This window comes from Carassius carassius, chromosome 32 (genome assembly GCF_963082965.1).
Source record: "Carassius carassius chromosome 32, fCarCar2.1, whole genome shotgun sequence".
NCBI lineage: Eukaryota > Metazoa > Chordata > Actinopteri > Cypriniformes > Cyprinidae > Carassius > Carassius carassius.
Window position 1 is genome coordinate 13257819 of NC_081786.1, and position 27516 is coordinate 13285334.

Consider the following 27516-nt stretch of genomic DNA (forward strand, 5'->3'; position numbering starts at 1 on the left):
CTTTTGGCTATATTGTTAAAAGTGTTTTGTGTTTTATGTTGTTGAAAAAGGGAAAGAATCAGTGCTGTACATGATTGTTTTAGGCCTGTAATTGATTGATTATTGAGGTAATGAATGTAGGTCTGTAATTTGTGTGAAAATATTTTTGAAGAATTGAAGGATGACTTGTCATAATATTGTGAGTGCTAGTTGCACTAACCTGAGTATTTCCATTTTGAAGTGTTTAAAATGTTTTAAAAGGGAAACAGTACATTATTGGCTTAGGCCTGTAACTGACTGATTATTGTGTTTATATATGAGTAATAAGCCTGTGGAAATACTTAATGTTATATTACTGTTGAAAATGTTGAATTATAGTTGAGTTTGTATAGTTATATACTATTTGTATAGTTAAATATTTTGCTAGTGCTAACAGGCATTAAAGAATGTCAAAGTAGAACTTACATTGTGGCCTTGTTTTTTCATAATTTTTGCAAGTGTTAGATCTTGGTTACATTTGGACTTTGGATGTGATCTAGGCTTGAAAAGGTTGGCAACCACTGACCTATAGTGTCTATCCATCAATCTATCGTATCCACCCAGTACCTATCCATTAATCTCATAACTACAGACTGTTTTCAGTGGCTTGCTTGTAATTGCACCATGAACCTGGAAAAATGATTTAATTTCGGTTTACCCATCTAATGTTGGAAAAACAATGCTTGAAACTTTTCTTCAGAAAATGCTGAAGTTTAGCTCTCATTTTTCTTTATATTGTCAAGGCTGTTTAAACAAACAGTGTTTTGGCAGACTCTTGACAATATTAGACAAATCTTTCACAGTATGTGGACTGGGAAATACTGTGAACAGGATGGCATAAAGCAGCCCTAAATGTAATGTATAAGGATCTGCAGAGGAATACTGCAGTGTAAAATATATCTAGGTAGAGCTGCAGCAATCCACACAAAATAATGTGATATTTCTTCACTTTATTAAAGTCTCACACCTTCCACTGGACCAGGGCACACAGGGACAGAACATCAGAACAAGACAAACAGCCAAATAATTGTTGCACACAATAAATTGACAGCAAATCAAACGGATCAGGTCAAAAATGCCAGTCTCTCCAGAGTGGAGGCTGAAACGGGTCATTTAAAGTGCTTGAATACATTTCTCTGTTAGTAAACATCTCTTCTGTCCATACAAACAGGTTGGCAACTGTTGTTTTCATGAAGCTATAATGGAGCAATGGTAGCATTTTGACAATGCCGCATACTCTCGGGTCACAACAGGTGAAAAACACGGCGAGACATGAACTATATGGAAGGAAAAATGGGAGATTTTTTTTTTTTTAAAGGAGTTCACGGCAAGTGCTTATTGTTCCAGACATCTTCATGCTATCAAAGAATCGACCAGGTGAAAAGAATCCAGAGGAAGGCATACACACATCGGCAGCAAGTCATAAATATATTTTACACATCACCACAAATTCTTTGTATGGGTGCATTTATTTTAGCAATTTGGATATCTACTGTAATACCTAGTATTATAGTGCAGGCAACCGGGTTTGATCAGTGTTTTTTTTTTTTTTTTTCACACTGCAGCTCCTCAAAGGTGATTTGTTTAAGGAAATAGCATCTTTCAGTTTGCAGATATTCCTGAAACAATGCAGTTTTTGCATCTCCGTTTATCCAAAAATGAAAATGTTCTCTTTCTTTTTTTTTCAGTGGAACACTAGGATATTTTTTAAAGAAACTGTTAACAGTTATTGTCTATGTGGTCAAAAACCTGATCAGGGATCATTTTTGTGTCATTTCAACAGTCCATTGACTTTCATTATACAGCCATTTCAATTCCTTCTTTTGTGTTCCACCGAAGAAAACAGTTATACTTAAGGGACTTTTGAGTGAGCCATCCCTTTAATTCTACACATTTTTTTCAGTCTCTCCTCATTTGTTTGGAGGCAAATGAAAGAGAAGATGCTCCTATCTGTAAACAGACACCTCATTGACACGAGCGATTCACCTCTGACCACAGCAGAAAGGATCAATGTACTTCTGTGACTTTGCATTAGCAAGAAGGCAACGTATTACGTGGGACCTCTCCTCCTGAACACGTACCATGACAAAGAAAGAGAGAGAAATAAAAACAAAGTGCCTTCAGAGAATTACAAAACAAGCCCTCCATTGATTTTCTGCTTAGTATAACCACAGAGTTGGGTGAGAGAGAAACAAACACACAAATATCCTTCTATTGATTTACTTTAGTTGGTTTTAGACATGGCTGCCTATCTCTGCTTAGGGTGCGTCTAGAAGTATGTGCCCCATGTGAGAGCATGTTTCAATACCCAATGCCCCACGTATGGTGGGAAAATGGAAGTAAATCACTTTTGCTTTAGAATTAACATCCACATTGAAGGTTAAGGGTATATAAATTGATACGTACATACACTCTGATACATATATTGCACATAAACACACAAATGGTGGGTTCTTGCATATTTAAAAATCATTGTATCCATGTGCTTCCATGCAGTGGATCTTCTTGTATATTTGTGTATTACTGTGAGCATTATGTATGAAGGCATGCCAAAAGCACAAAAACTTATCAATCTTCTGAGACACATTTATGTAATCTGACCTTTCCTAAGGAAACCAAACCGGAAACCATCTTCCTTAGAAAACACCTACTGTAGACAAAAGCAACCTTATCAAATCAAACTTTACGACATTTTTTTTTTCTTTTAAAGTATCATTGCTTGCAGAGCCAAAAATAAGTTAGTGCATCATCAAGACAAAAATCTTTTTCACAAATTAAAAAAAATTACATTTAAAGTTCCACTGCAAGAGTATTTCTGCCTCAAAATTTCCTGCAGTACTGGAACAGGCTTTATAAAGGCATTTTAACTGTAAACATCTTTATAATGTATAAATAATTTAAAAGTCTTGTAACAATTTAGTATGGAACTAATGGGGGGTGAAAAAGCTTTGAGCATGCCATAATCCATAATCAAGAAAAATAACCTTGTTAATACATGTGGCATAAGCTTAATTAAAATGAAAATCTGCTGATTATGACTGAAGCCAAGGTGAAAATAAAGCAAGCACTGACAGTGCCGTGTGCGCCCTCCTGCCAAAACATGTGTCTACAGGTCAAGGAGACTTTGTTGCTCTGAAAAACAGGACATAGGAATGAGAACACTGAAACTGATATTTTAGCTTGCACTGTTTTCTTCGTGTTTATGTGGTGAATTCAGACAAGGAGGTGAAATGATGCATAAAGTAATACACAAACAGATCAAATCACATCAGACTGAGAAGTTTTCCTGTGGAAACTGGAGAGCAGACTTGGGTCACATGACTCTCTTTAAGACAATATCCGTGAGGCTGCGTAGACAATAATATGTGTTTTCGCAGTTAAACCTCAGGAGGTTGGTGATGTAAACGTCAGATTCGCCCACTAAATGAGTTGGCATCCTGAGGGCACACCGCTTGAGGAAATAGCCACAAACTGAGGGTCTTGAATAATCTCCACAGGAAGTCTATGGCACAACACTCACGTCTTAGGCGTTTTTTGTGTATCAGTAAAAAACTTCTTTAGTGCTTTCCATTGCTCATTTTCTCTACTTTTGCCTTCTCATTCAGATTGAATTTCAATCTTTCGTTCAGTTTATCAGTCCATTAGAAGCTCAATTTGTATGGATGATGTAATTGTGAATGGTAAAGGTTTCTTAGTGGTTAAGGAATTATGATCAATGACTTTTAGTTCGAAGTGATAGAGTGGTTTAGTGGGACAAATGTCCTGATTGTGACTACTTTTTGTTGCATAGTTAGATGAGATAGCTTAGCTGCTTTGTTTAGCTTGAAACGTTGTCTAGCCACTAACACCACCATCTAGTGCAAGCCGCATGTGTGATCATGCGTTCAGAGAGGTAGCCTTATCAGTGTCTATGGCTGCAGCTAACGCTCAGTAAGTCTTTGGCTTTGCAAGTCGTGTGGAGACACCGAGCGGCATCGAAGCAATGCATTGTGGGTCAGTCTCACTCCTGACTACTGCTGGCCAAGGTTGGGATAGCCGGCCGCGATTAATGACGTGGTTCCCTGCACTGAAGCATGGCAAACCTCTGGACGGAGGTGGAGGAAGATTGGGTTTTGGGTTTGGACCACTACCACCCCCTATAGACAGAGCAGGGAGTTTTACCCGTCTGTGTAGATGTGGAGGCTGCAGGACGCGCGGGCTGAAAGAGGATGAGGGGTGAGGGGTTTGCAGGAGTTTGCTTTGATGGCTTTCAGGGGTCAGTCTCACAATCTGTTCTCCAGCCTCTGGTGAGTCATTCTCATTGTTGTCTTGTATGTGAAGGTGGGTGCTAAGCAACCGGCTCAGCTCTTCTGGGTCAGGCAAAGATTTCAACTCCACGTGAGGGTCTTTATCAGGAGGAAGAATTGGATCGGTGCAGGGGGCTGGAGGACAGGACGTAGGAGGCCATTCCTCTTTGGTCCAGGCATCATTGTGGCCCCCGGTGGGGACTGTTCTTGCTAGTTTTCCCTGGATGAGGGGCTCTTTGGGGATGTGACTGATGGGCTGAAGTATTTGAGGCTGCAGAAGACAAAACAGAACATTATTTCTCTAGATGGAGATCTGCGATCAGGGGCTACAATCTCATAGTAAGTGTATGGGACTGATATCTGTGTGACTCAAATTGTCCCGTTCATAGAACACCTTATAAGAGCCTAGAAAAGGAATTTAACTGACAGTAACTGAACACAGCAATGGGTAGTCAAATTCGGTCTTAAAATTTGGCTGTGAGTCTAAGAAATTAAATCGTCACTTTAAATAGTGTAAACAATTGTTTAATTATAATGTAAGTAAACAATTACAGAGTGTGGTTATCTCCTTCAAAATCAAACCAGTTGCTTGTGCTTGAACCAGGGTTTCGCACAATTCAGAAATTAATTGAGAAGGCTTTTTTTAATTCCAATTCAACCCCGAATATAAAATGAGATGTCGAAAGAATGATTAGATGATGAAAGCTTGAAAAAGGATGAATTTCAGTTTCATAAAAGTAGAATTAAAACAAACTGAAATCAAAATAAATTCATTAAACAGTCATTTTGGTCACACTTTAGTTTGGGGACCAATTCTTACTATTAACTAACAAATAACGATGGCTTCTGCCTCAATAACCACTTAATTTTCTCCTTAGTAATAGTTAGTAGTTATTAAGATTTGGGCATGGGGTAGGATTACGGGACCTAAAATATGGTCTTCATAATTACTAATAAAAAGCTAATATGCTAGTAAAATTCATGCGAATAAGCAACTAGCTAACAGTGAGAATTGGTCCCTAAACTAAAGTGTTATCATAGAGATGTCACAGATGTCACCAGGGTGCACAAAAAACCCACTTAATTTCCCAGAGTGCACTTCTTTTTTAATTCCTCTTAAGAGTTCAACAGTACACACCAACTTGGTTCTGGAAGCTTTTTTTTTTTTTCACAGCAATTAAAAAAACAAATCTGTTAAAGAGTAATTAGCCATGAACCAAACCAACCTCTTACAAAGGTGAATCATTAAAAATAGATGTGAAATAGAAAACTATTAATTTAAATATGTTAATTATATTAAAAAAAAACTAAATATACACAAATATTTAAGTAGTTTGATTGTAGGGTGTACTTCATTTGATTGGATGAATACTAAGAGGTATTTTGGAATGATTTGCTTGTAGTAATTTTCTGACTGGTGGATATTTCTTTGCGTAATATAGTTTTCCACCCAGAATTTTGCTGTTAAACACATTATTTAAAAAACAAGTTTAAATAATGGAGGCTGATGGATTCTACAAAAGCATAAATCATCCATTAACAACCAAAGCAGATCTGTTTTAAAAGGTTTATCATTAAAATGTTAGTGTTAAAAATATATTTTTACTTCTGGAACCAGTTGCACTCATAATTCAGTAAATTTCTCCATTTGTAATTCAGATTCAGCTTCCTGTGGGGTGTGGCCAATTGAATTCACATTCACACGCATAAACTGAAATTCTTTAATTAAAAGCAGATTCTTTAATCCTGAACTTTGCACAAGTCTGTTTTTTAGCATTGTAAAACAGCTCTGGCAACTGTTTTCTTCTGCTCTGTGAACATGTGTTGAGATGCGTGTGGTCAGCAGGCTGTTGAGCTATGAACAAAATGTTACTGTAATAGAATGGTTTTGGGTGGATGAGCACATACTCAGGTGAGTTTCAGTAAAGACAACTGCACCATGACAGAGGCACAAGTCCTTGTTTCCTTAACTCTCTTTGTCTCTCATGGGCTGCTAAAGAGCACTACTGTCCTGCAACCACAGCACCCCCTACTGGCTAACTCTGGTTTCATACAGCCTGCCACGTTTCTATTCAGATGGAGACTATTTGTAAGGTGTGTATTATCTCCAGATACCATCACAAAACAGTTTTATCACATGCCGACCACACAGGGCTAAGAAAAAAGCCAGAATGAGAGAGACGTAAAGCTTTACGATTTAAAAAACCACTAGAGAGCGCATAAAACAATAGCTGAAGAACAGTGTAGGTACAAGGGAGTAAAAGCATGAGCGAGAGTGTATGCACCAGAGAGTTGTCAGCGAATATAACAGCATGGGGTGTACTGACGGTCACATCCTCTACGTGACGTCACAAAGTCTCTGGGGTGGAAAGACATGTACAGACACTTGCAGATAACATCCATAATGCATTCATTTCTGGCCATCAGTGTCTCTCAGTGAGAAATGACAAGTCTCAGAGACTGTAACCTTTTTTTAAACTCTGTGAGGACTTAAAGTCCCGTTCACATGGATTATCACTCAAAATTCAGATTTCTGAAATTTCATTTCCATGGCTTTTTTTTTTTTTGCATAAACGTGAAACCTCTCAGTGGTCAACTTCCGGTCCCTTTGGTCATTCCAAATCACTGTCAATGTGAATGGGGCTTAAAAATGAGAACACATGTGAAGTGCACCTCCTCTGTGTTAAAGAAAGAATCATATAACTTTGACTGATAACTCCTTTAATAATGCTATCAGAATCAGTAAATGAATGAAATGATTAAAACAGATATTAATGAGCTGTTTAAACCAAGAAATGATTTTCCTCATTCAATTAATTTGAATGCCTTGCTTTATTGATGAAACCCCCAGTTCCAGAGCATGACATTCCCATAAAAATATGAACTATATTACTTGGCAGATAAATTGTTTATACAGTAGTATGCAAAATATTTATTGAAGAGTGTTGTACTGTTATCATCTTAGCTTGCTGTTCTAACACCGTTCCTGCACTTTCATAAAAGCAATAAGACACTCAAGGACACTTTTACAGTGATTTACTATGGTTATGCTCTTAAGCATAATGCAAAGATGAGTACCAAAAAACACCCTTAACTGTGGTAAAGTTACTGTAATGAACAGCCCTACAGCCTTATTGCTTTTATAAAATGACAGCAACCGCATTATGATAAATGACAACAAAGTTCAATAAACAATTTGCACACGATAAACAGTTCTTGTGCCAAGAAACATAGTTCATTATACTGACTCTAGGCAGTTTTGGGGTTGCCAAGCAACATAGCAACTTTAATACAGAATTCATGACAGGTGTGTTTATATTGGCTTCAAACAAGGCTCATCTAATTAGGATTTAGAGTTGAAAATATCTGTTTCATAACACAATATTCACATCATAAAAACAAAGGAATCATGCGGCACCAAACAACAACCACAAGACAGTAAAATGAAAAACAACGACGTCAAACAGATTTCATGCTTCTCTGCCATTGTGGACTGATTCCAAACCTAAACCTTTAAATGGAGTTTCTGTATAAGTACCTAAAGTATCTGACATGTTTCCAAAAGAATGAGGGCCAGGTTATAGATTGATTCTTTATAGAGCAGGGCTCAATATTAAGGATGGCTGAGCAGACCAATGCAGAGTTGTCACTATACTTATATTAACGGATTAGATATGTTGTGTTCTGATGGCTTTGTGTGATTTATCGAACATTGTTAAATTCTGCTGATAAATACGTCTGAAAGGAAAAGTGGCAATAACACCACTAGGGATGAGGATGTGGCAAAATTTTAACAATGACTTGCAGATTGCTTGCAAGACAATCGAATCAAAAATGCTTTGCACTTTGTGGCACTATTTTAGAACCGTATAGAAAATAATGTGAATTCATTAGTGATGCACCGAAATGAAAATTCTGCGCCGAAACCGAAAATTTAGGATGCGCTTGGCCGACAACCGAAACTGAAGCCGAAAATGGCTTCTTTTAAAAACGTATATATATATTGCTTGGATTTAATGGATCTGAATTGAAAAATCACAATATAATAATCAAACTTTTATTAACAGTTACATAACAAAACATAAAATATTTTTTACAATAAATATAAATGATAATTATTCTTCAAGTTTTATGTTCCATCAAATAAAATAGTTTTTTAAAAATTGTGCAAAAAAATCCACAATTTTGGAGATTTTTGCAGAACAAATGTTACATATTGCAACTTTGGTATCCTCTCCTATAGGGCTGTCACTTTTGTGAAAAAAAAATCCTGTTCGATTTTTGAGACATAGGCAAAGTGTTCATTGAATCGTCAGTAAATTGCCTATATTTGGCGTTGATCCGTTTTTCAACGCCAAATATAGGCAAATCCACCGACAACTAAACAGGCATTAGGGCGAACGTAAAGAGGGCGCTTGAGACGCGCACAAGTCAGCAATGTGGACTGCCATAACATCAATGAAAAACATTACTGAAGGCTACATTGATATTATGCACTAATAGGCTCTCTGTGTGTGTGTGTGTGTGTGTGTGTGTGTGTGTGTGAGTGTGAGTGTGAGTGTGTGTGTGTGTGTGTGTGTGTGTGTGTGTGTGTGTGTGTCAGAACCTGCAGTTGCTGTGTGACGCGCGTTCGCTGCGAGCGTATAGTGGCGAGCTGGACGCGCTCCGAGAGAAGGCCGTTAAAATCGATTCCCTGTTTTCGTTTTCGAAACTTGTGTTGGTTGGTCCGATCGATTGTGCAGCTTTTGTGACAAGCTTTTTTTGATTGTGACAGCCCTTTGACATGCTTAATCTTTGATAGGCAGACGCGTGATAACAGCTCGACTGTGAGTGAAACCTAAGCGCTTGCTCACGGATGGGAGGGGCGGGTGACATTCATTTTCGGTTTACGTTTTCGGCTGTTTTTTTTTATTTCGGCCCGAAACCGATAATGCCATTTTGGCCGAAAATTTTCGGTGGCCGAAATTTTGGTGCACCCCTAGAATTCATAGCTTTTACATAGTTACATAAATTCCAGAAGAGATTCCAAAAAAGCAAGAAAACTCTACTAATTGAAATGAACAACAATATTTTTTTTTTTGTTTGTGTTTTTTTTTGTGTGGTGGGGTCCATGAAAATCTGAAGTTCTGGCCTGTTTTGGCCTAGAGATAAAAAAAAAAAACTATCGCTGAGCCCTAAAAAAAAGCATCCAGATTAAAAAAAAAAGTGCAGGGAGAATTAACTGCCTCCAAAATGTTTCACAAGATAACTTCATATCACGATTGCTGGATATTACAACAGAAAGAGCTGTAATAAAGTCTGGGTTTAATTCAGTCATTCATCTAACTAAGATTTGGCTGATGAAATGTGGCCATTTTGATAATAGAAGAGTTTTTAATATCCTGGGTCTGTAGAAGTGGAGGTTATAATGTGAATCCCAAAAGAGTTATCGGATCATTTTATTTTAATTGTCCTCTAGAACGGTTCAGCGTCTCCCTGTGCAATCACAGGAACAAGGACAATTGCACTATGGGCTAATTCTTTGCTTGTGTGTACGTTTGAGATGTTTAAACCCTGGTTCACCTGTAAAGTCTCTGGAAGCAGGCTGAGAGAAACAGTGGGTCTCTCAAAACACCCCAGTAAACACTGTAGCTCCATCAGAGCAAAGACAGATCTGACAAAACCACAGCAATCACAGCCCAGGAAGGAAGAGATAAACAGAAAAATGTGGATTTCGGATTAGGATAGTTTTCGGGGGTAAAAGAGTCAGGAAAAAAAGTCTCATGCCGCCTGTATTTTGTTTTGTATGTAAGTGGGGGGGGGGGGTAATCCATGCTTCAAAAATAAAAATCAGACTCAAAGCATGCATAGTTCATTCATGTAATGTGACCATGCAAAGGGTGAAGTTTTTAGTAGAGGTTACTGTACCACGCTGTGTCGCGGAAGTAATGTACAAGATGCTCCACCCCTGTCCCGGGGTATTATGGGATAGGCAGAGGGGAGAAACAACACAAAGCACACAAGTTCATCCAATCAGGAAATAGGAAGAGGAAAGAGAAAGGGAAAAGACAGAGGAAAACATGAAGAGAAGAAAGACAAGAAAAAAACAAAATACAAGAAAGGAAGATGAACTGACATCTGCTCTATCTAAACTACAGCAATGTTTACATTGCAAAACATACATTCTCTCAGATGATCACAGCTCTATTCTTACTAAACTAAATTACTGGTGTCCTCACTTATTTTTCATGATATACACCTGAATCCTCCACTAAAAAAAAAAGTTTAATAAAGCATACTAAGGACAGTACAAATGAATAATTTCCTGTGTGCACAATACTTAATATGGACTTAAAATTCTGAAAAGGAGTCATTTATTTTAAAGTATTAATTGCTTCAACCCATGCCAACTTCAAGCTCAGTTAATGGAATGAGTTTGAGACAGGGCTACCTGTTTTTCCATTATTAATTATACTCAGAAAAATATTCATAACAATTAATTTTGCCAAAGCAAATGTAAAAATGTAACTGCAGAAACAAAAATGCTCTTTTTTCTTAAGTGAATCCTGTTACTCTCATATCTCACAATCTACTACAGCTGCAAATGTTCATGCTGGTTCAGACAACAAATGCTGGCTCTTCGACTGACTGCACTGGTGCACAGCAATGTGCATCCAAAATCCCTGCACAAACACACCTGAAGACAGGGCACAGCACAGCCATCCACACAAACACACGGATGGTGTGATCCAACCAGTGCAGTGGCCAAACTAGACCTGAACAAAGATGCTTCAAAACTGACCAGCGGGGATCTGCTGGGGATCTTCATCGGTCTCACACCACATCTCCTCTTCCTCATCTCTCATTTAACCAATATCCTACTTAAACAGCCCTGACTAGCTGCCTCATATTACTATATTGTGCATATATTCATAAACATATATAGGGAGACAGCTTTTGAAAGAGAAGGGAACAGCAGAGAAAGAGACAGAGTGGGTAGCGGAAAAAAGCCGAACATTTTGCCAAAGGAATGGGGTCAGAGGACAGGGGTTAATGACTCACTTTGTCGGCATTGAGGCATGCTGGCACGAGGTGCAGTCTGGTACTGGCACTGCCAGGGAGAGAGAAGAGGACTGGGTACAGCCTGCAACACACAGAAAAGCTGTGAACACACACACACACACACACACACAAGACACCCACACAGCTGCGGAATGAGACAAATCCCAGTGAATCTAGACAAAACACACAAGAGAGAAACGGCACTCGTTTCTTCTGAGAAAACAAACTACTCTAGATGTCTGAACATCAGACTAAAACATCAGTGAAAAAACCAGGCTTGAATGCAAGAATGTACTATACATGCAAGCAATATTCCTAGCTAACACATAAATCTCACAGATAACATTTCCTTTTGCGTGTAAACTACACATGCACTGGGGAAATTTCTGAGATATATGATATATGTACAGATATATGTACTTTTACCTCTAATATTATGACATGCTCAACCATAATGTTCGTAAACAAACAAACCATATCATGAAAAATTGATTGCATACCATTTAGAAGCACCTTTGGGAAAATGTTGAGAGTTAACGGCAAAACAAATTATTTTTAGGCACAAACCTGATGCCCAGAAAATGAGCATGGCTTTGAGTCTCTCAAGTCTTTTCATTATGAACAGAAAACTAGACTTGTTTATCTTTACAAATTTATGTTCGTCCAAGTATACATGACTTAAATTGCATAACTGACTAAATGAAGGATCTTTTGAAGCAAGTGCACAAGCCCAATGCCAACAGTAATTGATGTACTGTATACAATAACATTCAAAAGATTGGTAGTAAGTTCAGTAAGTTCTTTATTTTTATTAATTTACTTTATGTTATATTAAATATTATTTTATTTGTTGTTATTATTTATTTTTATGTGTATTATTGATTGATAGATTTTTTGGGGAAATCAATTAACACTTCTTTCAGTAGAGATTCATCCCGTTTATCAAAAGTGACAGCAAAGGCATCAATAATGGTACAAAAGATTTATATTTTAAATAAATGCTGCTTTGTTTTACTTCTCATCAAGAAAACCTGAAAAACATTTTTTAGCAGTTTCCTCAAAAATATTAAGCAGCACAGATGTTTTCAACATTGATAAAAATAAGAATTATTTTACTTGATCAGCAAGAATATCAGAAACATTTCTGAAGGATCATGTGACACTGGAATAAAGGCTGCTGAAAAAACAGCTTTGCCATCACAGGAATGTTTTTACTGTATTTTTTAATCAAATAAATGCAGCCTTTCTGCATGAGTACTCACTCAATGTTCTATAGACATTATTAGTATGCAATATGCAGATTTCTCTAATAATGGCAGTTTGTAGACAAGAACGATATGTATAGCTGTTTTACAAGACACAACTGGGGTAAACAAAAGATGCTATGATATCTGGTACATAATTCATTTACACAAGTAGGACGTTTTCCTGAATCAACATTCTTTACTGGAACGAGTCCAATCAACCCAGTCTTCCCCTGCTAATTTAAGGCATTCGTTTAGCATTAGGGAAAGAGTGAGGTCTATAAGCGCTTGAAAGGATTGTTGTTTCAATGACAAAGGAAGTCTATCGAGGAACATGACACACTCATAGTAAGTAGAACAAATATTTGAGTGTTTGAGTTATGATAAAGCCAGCAACCACAGATTAAACATTAGTTTAGTATGTTAACATGCTATACATTTCCTTAGATTGTTTGCAGTTCTGTGACAATTAATAACTGATCATTGATATCTTGCTTTATAATGAACTCGTGCAAAGGTTAATTTTTAACATCCCATCGAAAAACCTGTGGCAGTTCACCAAAAAATGAAAATTCTCAAATAATTTCATCACCTCTCATATTTCAATAAAATATCTTAATTTACGCTTCTTAGATGAATGAGTCACATGCTTGTGGCACAACATGAGGGTGAGTAAATGAAGAAAGGTTTATCAGAATGTCAGAGCAACAATGTTCCATGGAATGAAAGTGAATGGGTACCAAGCACTATTAAGCACCCAAAAGAATCATCATAAAGCGTAAGTGTAATCAAGTTTTTAAAAACAATATAACAGCATAGTGCGAGAAACGGGCTAAAATTTCAATTCTGATGGATGATCTTGTTTGACAGCCTTATTCACTCTCATTATATGGAAAGAGCAGCAGGACATTCTTCTAAACAACTTCATTTATGTCCCACAGAAAAAAAGTTGGTTAAAAGTCACATACCGTGGGGAAATTCATACAGGCAAAGAAAATGAATCTTTGAACACTAACGTGTGCAAAATGAACAAGTCCTGTTATCCCCAATCCCCTATAACAGTTTATTTCTCTTCCTCATTTCCACTTCCAAATTCTCATCCATAGCTTGTTACTTCCCTCATCTCTCTCCTCCCTTTATTTTCTCCTGACTCCAGTCTTTCGCCGTGTACCATTAGCTTTACTGATTGTGTGCCGGTCCTCGATAAGAAAACGTCCAATGGTGAACATCTCAGGCTGGGGCTCTGAAAGCTAAACCACCGGAGTAGATGCAGCATAGCTTCACTTAAATAGGAGATGACAATCATTCTGCACTCTGTAGTAGATGCCCGTTTTCCCCTAGCAGCTGCAAATTGGCCAAATCGGCACCTCGGCAAACTAGCCTCGGCTCAGGGCGTCCCAAGAGAGCATCGGGCTATTTCACCACGAAAAACGAACGCAAGGGAGGAAAGGACGGAGGAGAGGAAAAGAACAGAAGGAATGTGTTGCCTGATTTGTCAGCCCTGACAACACATTTGCTTCTGCTCCTAGTAAACAACTAGCCACCTACAAAGCCTAGAGAGGTTTACGGGGGAAACAGGAAATAAAAACGAAGCAGACAGCTCAACTAAGGACACACACAGATACACTCTACACTGACATTTTGGGAGAGTTTTGGGTGCCTTGATGATGCGATCATGTTGACATGCACGTTGCTAGCCAGAGAGAGAGAAATGACTCACAGCGAGGTGATGATGGGGCGGTCGCCACACCGTCTGAGTGGATTTATCATGATGAGTTCTTCTCTCACCTTTGACCCCTGACTTCTGCTGATGACACGGACATCTCACTGGCTGAAAGAAAAAGAATCAACGCAATAATGATTAGATTTGTACACGTAAATGAGTGGATTGAAGATCTAAACCATTCAAAACTTGCACCCAAAAATAATAGTTTGCAGGGCATTGCCAGTAGAGAAAATGACCATTATTGTTTTTATGACTATACAGAATCTCGATACAGAATTTTTGTTAGATAATGTTCAGATATGACAATATTGAGAGCTGAGTCTAATTATTGTTTTATTTTTGACAGACATGACAAACTACAAAACTACAATAAATACAATGCATTATGAATATTAATACAATTATTATTATTATAAGATTAATCAATTATTCATTATGGATTCCTAAAGTAGAAAATTATAGATTACCAAAATTAGATTACCATTTATCATTGTTTTATTTTTGACACCCAACATAAAATCATCAAACTATTAAAAAAAACTATTCCTTATGAATTATTATTAATAATGATAAATTTTTTAATATATTATTATTTAAATTTTTGTATATTTTTTATATTTATGCAGAGTAGTTTTGCAATCTAAATTTTCTTAGAACCTATAAACATTTTTAAAACCATTTAATTAAAATTTATAAATTAAAATTAAACTTAAATCAGATTGCTAGTAAGAGCACCTTTCCTTAACAAGCCACACAATTTGAGATATCATTCATGGCAGAAGTGAAGTGAGGGAGAGTTTAAATTCCCTAACCAATGTATAAATATTACGGATGCTTGCCTTGAGCAACACTAATAACATACTCTTGTTCTTGTGTAAAGAAATCTCAGTTGCTTTCATCTTTGCTTTGCAATCAGCATAATGCAAAAGAGGTGAGCAAGTTTACTAGCGCTAATGATATAATTGCTCACTGATGGTGACAGTAATTGGGATTAAAGGGTAAAGTGCACATGTTGATGCCATTCGCTGTTTTTATGGCTTGGAACGGTGAAGTTAATGAACAATATGAGATGAGGGTTTGTTCTGAGAACATCTCGTCCTGATTTCATCACACTCATGCAGACATGGAGTTAGCATGACTTTAGCATCTTCCAGCAGACATTGCAGGCTCCGATTAGCCACTCATGTATTATGTATTTTCAAATCAATACAAAATGGTCAAAATGAGTGCGAGTGTGAATGTTTCAGGAATGGCGATGGCTCACAGATTGTTGATGCTGTTGATGAGTGAGCCGTGTGATGATTTGATCTTTATTTTTCAGCTCTTCCCTGAGATGTGCAACCTCCTTCATCAGTTCCTCCATCTGACACACAAATACAAAAACAAATAATAAAATCAAACACAAAAATATGAAACTGTCATACACAAACAACAAGTGTACAGAATGGAAAAAAAACATGCAGCTGTTGGCGTAAATTTTTAGGCAAAAATGGAAGACTAATTCACCATGGGTTCCCTCTGGAATGGCTTTTTAGAATAGCAGTTTGCAATTTATGTTTATGTTTATGTTATGTTTAATTTAACAAACTGGGAAAGTCTCTTAAAAGTATGCATTTAGCATTTGAAAACCACTTTTATAAAACACATTAGAAATTCCTTTATTGTTCTTAATGTGCTAATGTTTTAGGACAACAAGCTGAACAGCTCTATTCAGGTGGGTGTTTATGAGACGTTACAGACCTGCTGGGCTCTGCTGTCATCTTCGCTGGAATCCAAACTCTCTGGAGAAATCTCACCATCATCCATCTATACAAAATGACAATTTATTTAGGAGATGAAACACTCATGTTTACAGCTTCTCAGGTTCTTTTATTCTTTCTCTCTCTTTATTTTACCACTAAGCTGCTCAGAGGGTAACAGCTGGGTTTGCATATGAAAGTGCAAACATGACTCTTCCAGCATACCCACCTGCAGCATACTCTTGAGTTTGAGCAGCTGTGATTTGACAGACGAGCAGTCTTCAGCCAGGTGCTTGAGAGTGAGTTCATCTAGGGCCACCGTGTGACTGTCATGCTGGACTGCGGGATGGACGGGCCGATGTCCTGCACGACAGGGATCGTAATGAAACCCGACCAGTCTAAAAAAAGAGATTGAGAAAGAGTTCAAATTTAATATAGTTTATAGAAAAAAAAAACAAGAAAAAGAAACAAAAATCTTAATTAAAGGAGTTGTAAATCACCTGAAGACATTATTCCTGTATATATCTGGCATTAAAAGTATCCTTAATTAAGGTGTTAACAATGTCTCTCATAACGTCATTCTGACTTATGTTGCATCACTTTAGCTGTTTAACAGTTTGTGTTTCTATATGTCCCAATCCACACAGACATTCAAAAGTTTGAGGTATTCACATATATTTTTATAATTAAATTAATACTCTGATTCAGTAAGGATGCTCTAGCAGCAACATTAAACACTAACTAAAGCTTAAAAGTGAAAACATAAATCAACCACTCTTTTAAATATTTATATTTCATAATAACACTTTTTTACTTTGAAATAAATGCAGCTTTAAGTGAGCATAAAGACTTACAAATCTTACAAATATTACTGACCCCAGACCATTACATTACAACTAAATTACATTAACTATTTGGTGAAAAGAAATGTATATTATGCATGTGCCTCAGAGTGAATGAAATTAAAAGAGATTTAATATAAACACTGTATAATAAAATGTACAGTTCTAGTCCTGGATGCTAAATAAAATGTGCCACTTACACTAAAATAAAATGTATAGTAAATATACAAGTATAAACATTTTAAATAAAAAAATATATATAAAAACAACCACTTGATCTTGATTCCGGTATGTATTTTAGAATCCAATCAGTTCCTGTTCTACATTTGTAGTACCATGTTTAACAAGGATATACGTATTCCAAGGCATTCACCTGTTGTCATTATGAGCATGATCCGTTCCAGTCCATCTCTGCTGTCTCCTCCTCCATTGAGCCGGCCGGCCCCCCCTGTCAGAGCGCTCAAAGTGGGCCATCCCATCTGCATGCACAGAGGGGTCAACAGCAGTCAATGACAAATAAACAACCGCACTGAACAAGTGCTCAAAACCCAATTTACTTTAAACCACACAATTCAGTTAGTCTCCAAGAAACGCTCAGAAACAGACATTCTTTTTGGAAAAAGAAGATAATCTTTCTCTGGGAGGTTGTGCAGTGTCCTTGCAAATGCAGAGCTCTTAGAGTTTCGATACAAAGCACTCACACCGCCTGAGGCGAGATATCAGGGCAAACACTAACACACTCTGTCTCACACACACAAGCACTCTCTCAATCTTTCTATACACTTCTAGCACAAAGTAAGACAGCAAGTAGAACAGACAGAAAACTAAGCTCCAAAACAGACCTGCTACATTCCTCTTGTCCTTGCAGTCCGGTTCACTGCCAGAGCCTCAAACACTCGAAAAACAATCCAAAACTCACCCACACGAATACAAATAAGCTAACAACTAAAAGCAGAGCTGGTCTGTTTTGACAGACACATCCAAAAGAAAAGGTTGAAATACAGCTGGACAAAAATTCCCCCAAGTTAAAAATTCCAAAGTTTTGTGGTGTAGAACTCCAAAAAAAAAAAAAAAACTATGCAGAAAACTTTTAAAAAGTTGTGTCAAACTTCCTACGACTTCCTCAAAGGCCACCCGAGCATCTGCAAATCCGATGACTTTTCCGCCCTGTTGGAACGAGGGTGTGTGTGTGTATGAGTTTGAGAGTTCTGGGAACTCCCTGGGAGATTTGACCAGAACCAGATGCATACAGAGACACACAGCTTTAATCCCTGAGCCGTGGGGCCATCAGAAGAGAAGGGGAACTGATGGTGGTGCTCTCAGCCGAAGTCTGCACAGCACCTCGGGCAGGGTCTCCCCTCTGGTCACAGGAACTAGCGTCAAAACAGCAGGCCTTCCTGCCTGCCAAGTGGACGGATAGACCATGGAAGGAATGAAGGAGGGAAGGAGACAGACAGACAGGGAGGGGAGAGACAAGGGGGAGGGGGCTCTGAAGTCATCTATTCCCTCCTCTACTTCTTTCTGGCTCTGCAACCCCTCTCACATGACCGCAGGGCATGATGCCCGGGGCTATAAATACAACACACACATACACACTGCCGTGTAAAACAGACCAAAACACTGAACGTTAACATGACACCACACAAACACAGAAACGCTCAAAAGATTAACATGAGGCAAACAGCTGAAAGAACTGTTTCCAAACAGGAGTCATTCATGAACTCATTCATTTAAATGTCATTTGTAAAGTGTATGTACGAAGTCTTTTGTTTGCCATCTCTAATGGAATCTGCAGAAACCATAACCACCCCGTGACTTCACTCGCACATTCTCTAAAAATCACACTCTCAGATTGAAGAAAACAGGAAGCCACGCTAGGATATCCTCTTCCAAAACTAAGAGTCACTTGGATGATTCAGTTGACATTCGGTATGCAGTATTCCTGGCAGGGGCTGTCTTCAATAGCAACTCATTCATGATAGGCTACTTACACAGGCACTATTGTTTGTTTTTAATGTTATACACTTGCATTTGTTCAACAGCATGTGCCATTACAGGACAGTATGTACAATATATATCATATATACATATATATCAATGTACACTTCCGTTCGAATGTTTGGTGTTAGTAAGATTTTCTATCTCTTTAAGAGAAGTTCTCTTAAGTTCACCAAAACTGCATTTATTTGATTAAAAATTACAGTAAAAACAGCAATACTGTGAAATTTTACATTTTTTACAGTTTTCAACTGTAATTTAAATGACAGTTTTCTGTGACTCTCCGATTAATAGAGAGAGAACATGAAAAGAATAGGACTTATGCAAAACAAAATCTCTTGTAATATTACAATTTATTTTCACTTTTGATCAATTTAATGTGTACTTGCAGAATAAAAGTATTAACTTTTTAAGTAAAAACAGTAGTGTATAAGGTTACATTAATAACTAATTTAATCTTTTTTGACTGTATTTGGCAGTGGACATGCAAAGTCAAGCAGTGTTCTTCAGCATAACTTGCAAAACGTAGTCTAAAACTATTTTAGACATTTTTGAAATTTTTATAATTCTTGATAATTATTATATATGCATTTTATGAGCTCAAATTAATTGAAAGACTAAATTAAATATTTATGCACTTAAAAATTCATGTCACATTACACCACTAATTAATGAACTGCACAGAAGTCAAAAGGTGACTAAAAATGAAGAAAAACTTAAAATAGTTCATATGAAATAGTTATTCTGAGCTTCTATTTTAGGTTATTTTCCTATACGTTTTTGCTGGGGGGAAAGTAACCATCTTTATTAAGCTTTAACTCAATTCATCCATCAACCATATCAAAAACTAAAGCTCCAAACAACAGCCAGCAGTCGTGTAATAAATAATCCAGAAAAAGCACTTCTCTTGAAAAATAATACATAACATAAAAAAACAGGCTGCTGGAAAATAAGTCCTGGGTTCGCAGGCCATGTCTCTACAACTTTACATTCCACAAAATATGAATTCAAATACAAAAAGACACTGAATCAAATACTGAATTCTATGCTGATAAACTGAATTCAATGTCTTCATCACATTTAATTCATTAAAACCACACTGAGCTGCAGGAAACTCTGACATGGCCATCTGTACAGAAGTCATTCACATTCAAAATAGTTCACGATTTTCACTCGCACTTGGCAGTGATCAATCAACATGATTAAATTTGATCAGCTATCATTTTTACAAACGGAAGATGAATTAATACGTAAATCAAAGATAAACACAAGGATGATTATATTACAAATTCAATGTGTTCAAAACAATAAGACAGACATTCATTTATTTAGTAATTTATTAACCAGATCTACACGTTTTGAGAGAATGGTGATGCAGAGATGATTATATTAAACTTTCCATATTTGTAAGCAATTTAGATGTCAAATAAGGCGGCAGTTTTGGTTTATTGAATGATCGCTGGTTATACTACTCAATTACGGTGTGTGTACTAACCATGGAGTAAGGCCCCGTCCTCTGGCAGATCCACATCAAGCATGAGGTCATCATTTTCCAGATCACATGAGCCAGTGTTATCCAAGTTGTTCAGAATGCCCTGTGCATGAGAAACAACCAAATGAGAGAGAGAGTGTGTGAAATAGAGATGGGAAACTGCATCACGTTTACGAAATTCATCCGCACTGTTTATGAAAGGACGATCACATAAAAGAAAGGAAATACATAGATACAGCCACTAGATGCTACATGAATACAAACAAAACGTTTTTCGCTTCACATGAAGAGCATAACTTTCCAGGCCATCTGATTATGTAAAAATGCAAAAGCATGCCAAGGTGGAAATCAATATGCCTCAACAAAACCTCAATTTGTCCTCAGACAGAAACTGAAAGAGGACATTTCAAACTGTGTGGCAGACGCACAAGGGGCAGTTATCAGCTTTTGGGGTGCTTTTTAATGCATTTTAAAGTGATTCTGAATATCAAGCCCGGCACGGAGAGTTCAAAAGAAAATAAGCTCTTTGAAAAAAGATGTTCTCCATATTTCTATGTGCTAAAATATTGGTAAGAAATACCATAAAACAAGGCCTCACGGCTTAGCTTTGATTTGTACCAAGCAAAGAAATTACTCTGATGGGACTCATCTTAAAAGACTCGTTCTCAAGAACCGCTCTGAATTGATTTTGAGGTTAGGAGTAAAATTTGAAAGCAGGAGTGAGTGTTAAAGACCTGGAACCAATTGAAAGGATATTTAGCTCATCTATTTTATGATTCATCATTTCCAAAACATACAAAAAATACTGCATATTACCATAATTTATCTAGTCATTTAACCATTTGTTTGCACAGAGAAAAAAATTGCTTCTTGGTGATACATTTACATAAATTGGACTTCTAGAAGCAGGTCTTGAAAACAATTGTTTTTTTAATTAGTCACTTGACATTTAACAAATGCTTAACATTGCACTAATTGCAGGGACATTTACTATAAATCAATGGTGGGTTAAGTGTCTTGTTCAAAGGTTCAATCCTGGGAATAATTCTTGGTACCCCTTCAGCTAAACCCTACTGTGGTTCGAACCTGTGCCCTTTGTGTGATTTAACCGTTATGCTGTTTTAAAATACAGCTTTTTAAATCATGATAATGAGAAATTCTGGAGAATTATGTGACACTAAAGACTGGAATAATGCCTGCTGAAGATTTAGTATTACGGATTTTAATGTATTTTTAATCAAACAAATGCAGCCCTAGTGAGCATAAGAGACTTTCAAAAGCTTGTTACTTCATATTACATTGAAACTATTATTAAATAAATAGTTTACTCAAGATATTTATCCCCTGGAACGCAAATTTTAACTGGGGACCCCCTCGATACCGACACACGTTCCAGAACATTTCAATCCAAATATTCAGATGTGTGCAGGACATTTTATGGAGGATGAGGACAGTTTCCTCCACAAAATATGTAATTATAATCCATAATTATGTCCTTACTGGATGCAACAAATGCCTTGTTTGTAATGGGTTTTATTGTTAACAGTATGTTAAGGGGCATAACATTTCTGTCACACGCTTAAGGCATTCAGCCAATCACAACGCACCAATTGGCCAATTAGAGCACACCTCGCTTTTCAGAACGATGATCAGCAGACTGATTAAAAAGATTTTACACTATCTAATGATTCATTCAAAAATCAGACATTGCTACTTCTGTCATTAACTGCTTAAAGACAGTCAAGGCAAAGTCAAGATTTTCAAAGTTAAATGACTTTATAATGACTACTACTGCCTTTTTATCCCACAAAATGGCTGGAAGACATTTAATAGTGTGCATGAATCTTATAGACCACACTTTTTTTGTCATTTTGGTGCTTAAGAGTCCTGGACATCATTCATTTTCATTATTTTGAAAATAATAGCCAGGATATTCCTTAAGAAAAATCTTCTTTTGTTTTTCCACAGTGTGGAGTAAATGATGACGGAATTTTCATTTCTGGCTGAACTACCGCTTCAAGCTATGTTAAATACATTGGCTTTTCTAAATGGGGGACTTTCTTGCAAAAATAACAGTACATTATCAAACTTCCTGCATAATTTCCCATATTTCATATACAGCAGGCAGCTGGGGAAAGAACCGCAGTACAAATATGCTCTCAGCATACTTTAGAAAACATTATCAATCACTGCGATACATTCACAGAACAAAAAATTTCTCAAGTCATCTAAGCTGACAAGATGTCCTTCAACCCCATCTATCATAAAAATATGTACTTGAGAGATAGGCCCCTCTCCTGGACATTAATACATACACACACACACACACAACATACTGGCTTACAAGTGTACACAAAATGTGTATTCAAAGCAGCCAGAGTTGATACACTTCACCTACACACGTACTCTCTCAGGTCCCTCTCTCTTTCTCTCTCTCTGACTCTCTCCATGTATAAAGGGGCTTAGTCACGGCAGGTTGCTTCAGAGGAAATGACATTTCACTGCGCCGGACGGCAGCTTAGACACGCAGCCCAAGCCCCATCAGCACTCTCCTCCTGTGCTGAAAGAGCCAGAATACCGCAGCCCATTTCACATAGGCCTGCGCGAATCAGCCGGGAAGATCGGATTAAAGGTCTCTTTAGAGCCTCACTGATACAGACAGAACCTCAGATAACATTTAAGAAAGGTCCTATCGGACAAGCACAGAATCCTGATCACATTTCACACAATCTTAGTGGCGTGCTCGGGAGTGAAACATCATATTTGGCGGGAACAAAAGGAATGTGTTTGAATTCCTGAATCATTTATATTACATACAGGACACAATTACTCAGACACCTACAGACATACTTTGAACAGAGCCAAACTTTCAATTATAATTTAAAAAGAGGTCAGTGTGCATGTATATATAAACAAAGTTATATATATATATAAACAAATACATACATGCATAAATATATATTTATATACAAAATACAAAGGTTCATGTAAGTGAGGTTTATTAATGTTAAGAAATGAATACTAATTCATCAAGAGAGATTTGTATTCATTTATTTTCATTAAGTATATTTATTTTGTTTATGTTTATGGTCAAAAACACTTTGTAAAAAAATTTAGATTTACTGCATTCTAAAATATAATTAGTACAAATAGTTACAAATGTCATGACACTTTGATTCATGTATTTTTATAATATTCATATTTGAATGTTGAATGAATTAGTGTAGTTTTTAAATGGGCAATTAATATTTCTTTTATTGTACATAATAAATTTATGCCGGTTTCACAATTTTAAATACAGTTTAGATCTCTTTCCCCAGCAAACACTAGCTTCAATGTTTTAGTGTCATGCATTCAGAACACCGCCATCACCTCAGAATGGAAAAAATGTGTCCACGCTTCATCACTGCCCGAGACTAAACAGCTTTTCAGCTTTCAGTTTGTGTTCCTGTCACCCTGAATATGTGTATTAGATTCGATTTCACATACTGGTAGAGCCACACAGAGCTCTGTCAAGCATTGCACACAAAACACAAGCTCTGAGACTCAGAGTGTGGTGGCTGTGTGAAAGAAAAGCCATTATGAATCACAGGTCTCAAGGAGGTCAAGCAAAATAAGAAAGTCAATAAACCAGTTAGCCTAATAAATTAAGAGCTGATTAGAGATGTTAAATATTTATAAAAATTATACAAATCCTGTTTACATGTATTAGTGAGGTTAGCAAAAGGTAAAGCTTAAACAACGCTCTATAAATCTCAGCTAATTAAAGCTGAAACAGCAGCAGATAAAAGCATGTCTCAGAATCACTTACTGTGTTAAAAACAAAGGCTTCTGCACCTAGATCATTTAGCAGCTAATGAATTGGCCTTTAATTGCCTCCTGCAAGACAGACCTTATTTAGAACAAACAAACAACCCTTAAAAAGAGCCTAAATGAGATAAAACACACAATGGTTATGCAATACAATTTCTACAATGAGTATACAATGTAAGGAAAGAAACAATAGCTTGCTTCTCTTGAATCCATACTGCCCCCTCGTGGCCCTAAGTACAGAAAGAATTTTAATAGCAATGCATCACCAAAAAAAAAAAAAATCCTGACAAAAAAACCCAAACCATACTTTTTTTTTTGCACTTCTTTTTTTGCACATTTTTTTGCACTTCTCACTCTAGTTCATGAATTTGTAAACTACACCCAACATTAAGATTAGATTAAATTAGATTCAACTTTATTGTCACTGCACATGTAAGGTACAAGGCAACGAAATGCAGTTAGCATCTAACCAGAAGTGAGTACAGTAAGTACAGAATATACAAGGTCTATAATATGTACAATAACTATACATATAAGTATTATGGACATAATTTACAGATTTTAAATACTATAAGCATGATATACAGGTAGGTGTACTATGAACATACTATACAGATGGATTATGTAAAAGTGTATGTACACTATAGGCAGAACTATGAACATATGAACAATTTACACTAGTGCAATGGACAGTACAGTGCATAGAAAATATTTCAGTGTGCAAATGGATTACTCAGTGTTTCTGGATGAACAGACAGTAGTGCAAGTAATAACAAGTTTACTGTTTTTTGCTTGTTGTAAATAAATAAATAAATCAGTCAGATGCAGTGGTGATGTGGGGGAGGAGTCTGTGTGTGTGGTGTGGGGTGGTGTCAGAGGGCAGAGTTCAGTAAGGAGACAGCTGTAAGGAAAAAGCTGTTCCTGAATCTTGTGGTCCTTGTCCGGAGGCTCCTGAAGCGCCTCCTGGAGGGCAGGAGGTTAAACAGTCTATGGTCAGGGTGAGAGGAGTCCTTAAGAATGCTGCGAGCTTGACGTAGACAGCGTTTCCTCTGGATGTCCTCAATAGCAGGAAGTGGTGTCCCTGTGATGCGTTGGGCAGTTTTCACTACCCTCTGCAGTGCTTTGCGGTCAGCCACTGAGCAGTTACCATACCAGACTGTGATGCAACTGGTCAGGATGCTCTCGATCGCACACCGGTAGAAGTTCACCAGGATGGCTGAAGACAGCTGGTTCTTCTTCAGTGTCCTGAGGAAGAAGAGGCGCTGGTGAGCCTTCTTGACCAGGCTGGAGGTGTGTGTAGTCCAGGACAGTTCCTCCGAGATGGTTGTTCCCAGGAACTTGAAGCTGGAGACACGTTCAACAACCATACCGTTAATGTGGATGGGGTCATGCGTGCCTCCTTTTTTCTTCCTGAAGTCCACAATGAGCTCCTTTGTCTTAGTGGTGTTAAGGAGCAGGTTATTGTCAGCACACCATGTGGCCAGGTGCTGTACCTCTTCCCTGTAGGCAGTCTCATCGTTGTCCAACACCGTTGGAGTTGGATCCATGCACAGGCTTGCAGTCGTGGGTGTAGAGGGAGTAAAGGAATGGGCTCAGCACACAGCCCTGTGGTACACCGGTGTTGAGTGTGATGGTGGTGGAGTGGTTGTGGCCTGACCTAACATGCTGAGGTCTGTTGGTCAGAAAGTCCATAATCCAGTTGCAGAGGGAGGTGTTAATGTCCAGGTCTCCAAGTTTTGTGGTCAGCTTGGAGGGAATGACGGTGTTAAATGCTGAACTGAAGTCAACAAACAACATCCGTACATATGTGTTGTTATTGTCCAAGTGTGTGAGTGCAGAGTGCAGCACTGTGCATACTGCATCCTCTGTGCTCCTATTTCTGCGGTAGGCAAATTGGTGTGGGTCCCATTGTGGGTGGGAGGCAGTCTTTGAGGTGTGCTAGGACCAGCCGCTTAAAGCACTTCTTGATGATGGGTGTGAGTGCTACGGGGCGATAGTCATTCAGGCACATTGGGGAGGAGTTTTTTGGTACTGGCACAATGGATGTGGACTTAAAACATGTTGGCACAGTTGCTTGGGTGAGGGACAGGTTGAAAATGTCTGTGAAGACCCCCGCAAGCTGCTCAGCACATGCCCTAAGCACACGTCCAGGAATGCCATCCGGGCCAGCAGCCTTGCGTGCGTTGATCCGGCTCAGTGCAGTGTGGACATCTGTGGAGGTGAGTTTAAGGGGTTGGTGGTCTGCTGAAGGTGAGATTTTGGTGGCCGTCTCCTTGCTGTCGCTGTTGAAGCGAGCATAAAAGTCATTTAGCTTGTTCAGGAAGGAGACGTCCGTGACCGTTGGAGTGGAGTTGCTTGACTTGTAGTCACTGATGACCTGGATGCCCTGCCACATGCGTCGGGGGTCAGAGTTAGAAAAATGTTCCTCTACCTTCAGCTTGTCGCAGTACTTGGCCTTTTTGATGGCCTTTTTCAGGTTAGCCCTGGATTTACTATAGGCCTGAGCGTCATCTGACCTGAAGGCAGTGTTGCGGGCTTTCAGCAGAAGTCGCACCTCCTTGTTCATCCATGGCTTCTGATTAGGGTATGTTGTTATCTGTTTTTCTGTTGTAACACTGTCAATGGTGGTGTTGCTGTGATCCAGTACAGAGGAGGTGTAGATATCAATGTCCGTGTGAGAGCCACAGGCAGCCTGAGAAGCCAACATACTCCAGTCAGTGTGTTGAAACCTGTCCTGAAGTAAAGAGTCTGCTCCAGTTGGCCACACTTTGATGGTCCTCACTGATGGTTTCACACAGTTGATGAGGGGTGAATACTTAGGGGTAAGAAACAAAGAAAGGTGATCAGACTGTCCGAGGTGGGGGAGGGGGGGTCGCGTTGTAAGCTCCATCAATGTTTGTGTAAACATGATCCAAAGTTTTGTCTCCTCTGGTGTGGCAGGAAACATGCTGGTGGAATTTGGGGAGCACTGTCTTTAATTTGCAGTGATTAAAATCACCCGCGACAAAAGCAGCCTCCGGGTGAGCAGTCTGTTGTTTACTAATGGCTGCATGAAGTTCGTTCAAAGCAAGCTTGGCATTAGCATCCAGTGGAATATAGACTGCGGTTATTATGGTGGAAGTGAACTCCCGCGGCAGATAAAAAGGTCTACATTTAACCATGAGAAACTCTAGGTTAGCTGAGCAGTGTCTCCCAACAATGACAGTGTTCATACACCAAGCTTTGTTGACATAAATGCACAATCCACCACCTCTTGTCTTACAGGAGTCATCTGCCGTTCTATCTGCCCGGAGCGTGTAGCACCTGGCTAGCTCTAG

General features: G+C 38.1%; 1 protein-coding gene across 3 annotated transcripts in view; it reads right to left on the reverse strand.

The window, feature by feature from the left end:
• Nucleotides 1-3191: 3191 nt before the first annotated feature.
• Nucleotides 3192-27516, reverse strand: part of LOC132112755 (serine-rich coiled-coil domain-containing protein 2-like) — a 31775-nt gene continuing 7450 nt past the window's right edge. The window contains exons 4-12 of one of the 3 annotated variants that reach the window (XM_059520400.1): nucleotides 20390-20489; nucleotides 17270-17375; nucleotides 16284-16452; nucleotides 16056-16121; nucleotides 15580-15678; nucleotides 14310-14420; nucleotides 11346-11427; nucleotides 10212-10251; nucleotides 4376-4575 (exon numbers count right to left, since the gene is read on the reverse strand). In XM_059520400.1, coding sequence (XP_059376383.1) covers nucleotides 4515-4575; nucleotides 10212-10251; nucleotides 11346-11427; nucleotides 14310-14420; nucleotides 15580-15678; nucleotides 16056-16121; nucleotides 16284-16452; nucleotides 17270-17375; nucleotides 20390-20489 — 834 coding nt within the window. In that variant the 3' untranslated portion in view covers nucleotides 4376-4514. Of the gene's footprint in view, nucleotides 4576-10211; nucleotides 10252-11345; nucleotides 11428-14309; nucleotides 14421-15579; nucleotides 15679-16055; nucleotides 16122-16283; nucleotides 16453-17269; nucleotides 17376-20389; nucleotides 20490-27516 lie in introns of all 3 variants that reach the window. The other 2 variants (XM_059520401.1, XM_059520399.1) reach the window with 2 other exon arrangements.